Here is a 1,462-nt window from a genome sequence, read left to right as displayed (position 1 = left end):
AAAACCTACGAGTTGTGACTCACTACACCACAGACTAACTTTTTCAAGTGCCTAGTAGTCATATCCTAAGTGCCTAGTAGTCATATCCTAAGTGCCTAGTAGTCATATCATATCGCATCTAACTGCCGGGTGCTATTATCCTGAGTGTGGGAAGGGGCACTGCATGCAGTTTGCCATCGTTCATTGGACACTGGCGGTGCCTAGTGAGCGAGTAGATCCCGCAGCAGCGTTCCAAAACACAATCGTGAACGTGAACGTATCGTGACGTGTAGAAGTGAACCAAAGATCGTAGAGTGAACCTACGGCACTCTAGAATCTTTGAAGTGAACGTCCGATAGCAAGGAAAACAAACCGGATTCTAGCGCGGCGCTTACTGAAACGTCTGATTTCATTGTTGGGAGTCGGGAAATTCACCTAATTAGTATAGTTGACGTCGATCTTCTTCTAAAGTTATCACCCAACGGTCTGAATAATCCGCAATGGAGAAGGCTATACACACTTCAAGGTAATGTATGTATTTAGATCATGATATTTTTGGCGGCTTTCCCGGCGATTTGGCAGCGAGCCGAGTTGTACCGCGTTCGTGAATGAAACCTGTCGGTGCCATTGGTGTATGATGGGACACATTGCACGCGTAATACGTTTTACTATTATATTAGTGTTAGGGTTGTGGTCTGTGATGCTGACGATAATGGTGATGCATCATACATGATAAAAGGGGCAGACTGTGATAAGTAAGTGGCTACGGGGTATTGTCTTGCACCGTCACCACATTATCATTGATTGATTAATTGGTGAATAAGGTGTTACTATTACTAATAATGATTATACATATTTAAAAGTTGGTCATTGTGATTGTTAGCAGGCTATTAACTTCGTTGTAGAAATGTGATAGACCCCCTCAGTTATCTTGTTGTTTAACTCGTAGCAAATTTTTCCTGCGATTTCATCATCCTATTGATTTTTGTATCTTTTCACTAGAAGTAGAACTTCTCTCTACGGGTTGTTACCATGTTTGACATTGTTACTATGTATTAATATTATTCTTCAGTTACTGTGTCTTAAATCGGTACTATGTATAATCTTTATTGTTACTTGCTTTTTGTTATTTAGTTGTTGTCACTGAATGGCTGCTTCATGCACTTGTTTTCTTGACCCAGGCTCTCTCTCTCTCGCTCTCTCTCATTGACTCTATGACAGTTGTCTCTCACACACTTTTCCCTTTCTCTTCCTGTTCTTGCATGCATGCACGCACACATGCACATACTTTCTCTCACCCTCTCTCTCTCTCTCTCTTTTCCTCTCAGTCACTCAATCTTGTCTTTTTCTCTCTCGCTCTCCCTGTTATCTCTTTATCTCTCCATGATATCTCGCCCCCTTCTCTCTCTCTCTCTCTCTCTCTCTCTCTCTCTCTCTCTCTCTCGCTCTCTCTTTCTTTCTCTTTCTCTTTCTCTTTCTCTTT

The 1,462-nt window shown here is 41.9% G+C and overlaps 1 protein-coding gene across 1 annotated transcript in view; it reads left to right on the top strand.

The window, feature by feature from the left end:
- Positions 1-327: 327 nt before the first annotated feature.
- LOC106812139 (purine nucleoside phosphorylase-like) overlaps positions 328-1,462 on the top strand; it is a gene marked incomplete at its 5' end in the record, with an annotated part of 15,814 nt that continues 14,679 nt past the window's right edge. Inside the window, one exon of the mRNA XM_014815930.1 lies at positions 328-505. Coding sequence (XP_014671416.1) covers positions 328-505 — 178 coding nt within the window. The remainder of the gene's footprint in view (positions 506-1,462) is intronic.

Source organism: Priapulus caudatus, unplaced genomic scaffold (assembly GCF_000485595.1).
Source record: "Priapulus caudatus unplaced genomic scaffold, Priapulus_caudatus-5.0.1 Scaffold612, whole genome shotgun sequence".
Classification (NCBI taxonomy): Eukaryota; Metazoa; Priapulida; class Priapulimorpha; order Priapulimorphida; family Priapulidae; genus Priapulus; species Priapulus caudatus.
Note: the sequence above shows the minus strand (reverse complement) of the source record. Positions and strands in the feature narration are given on the sequence as shown.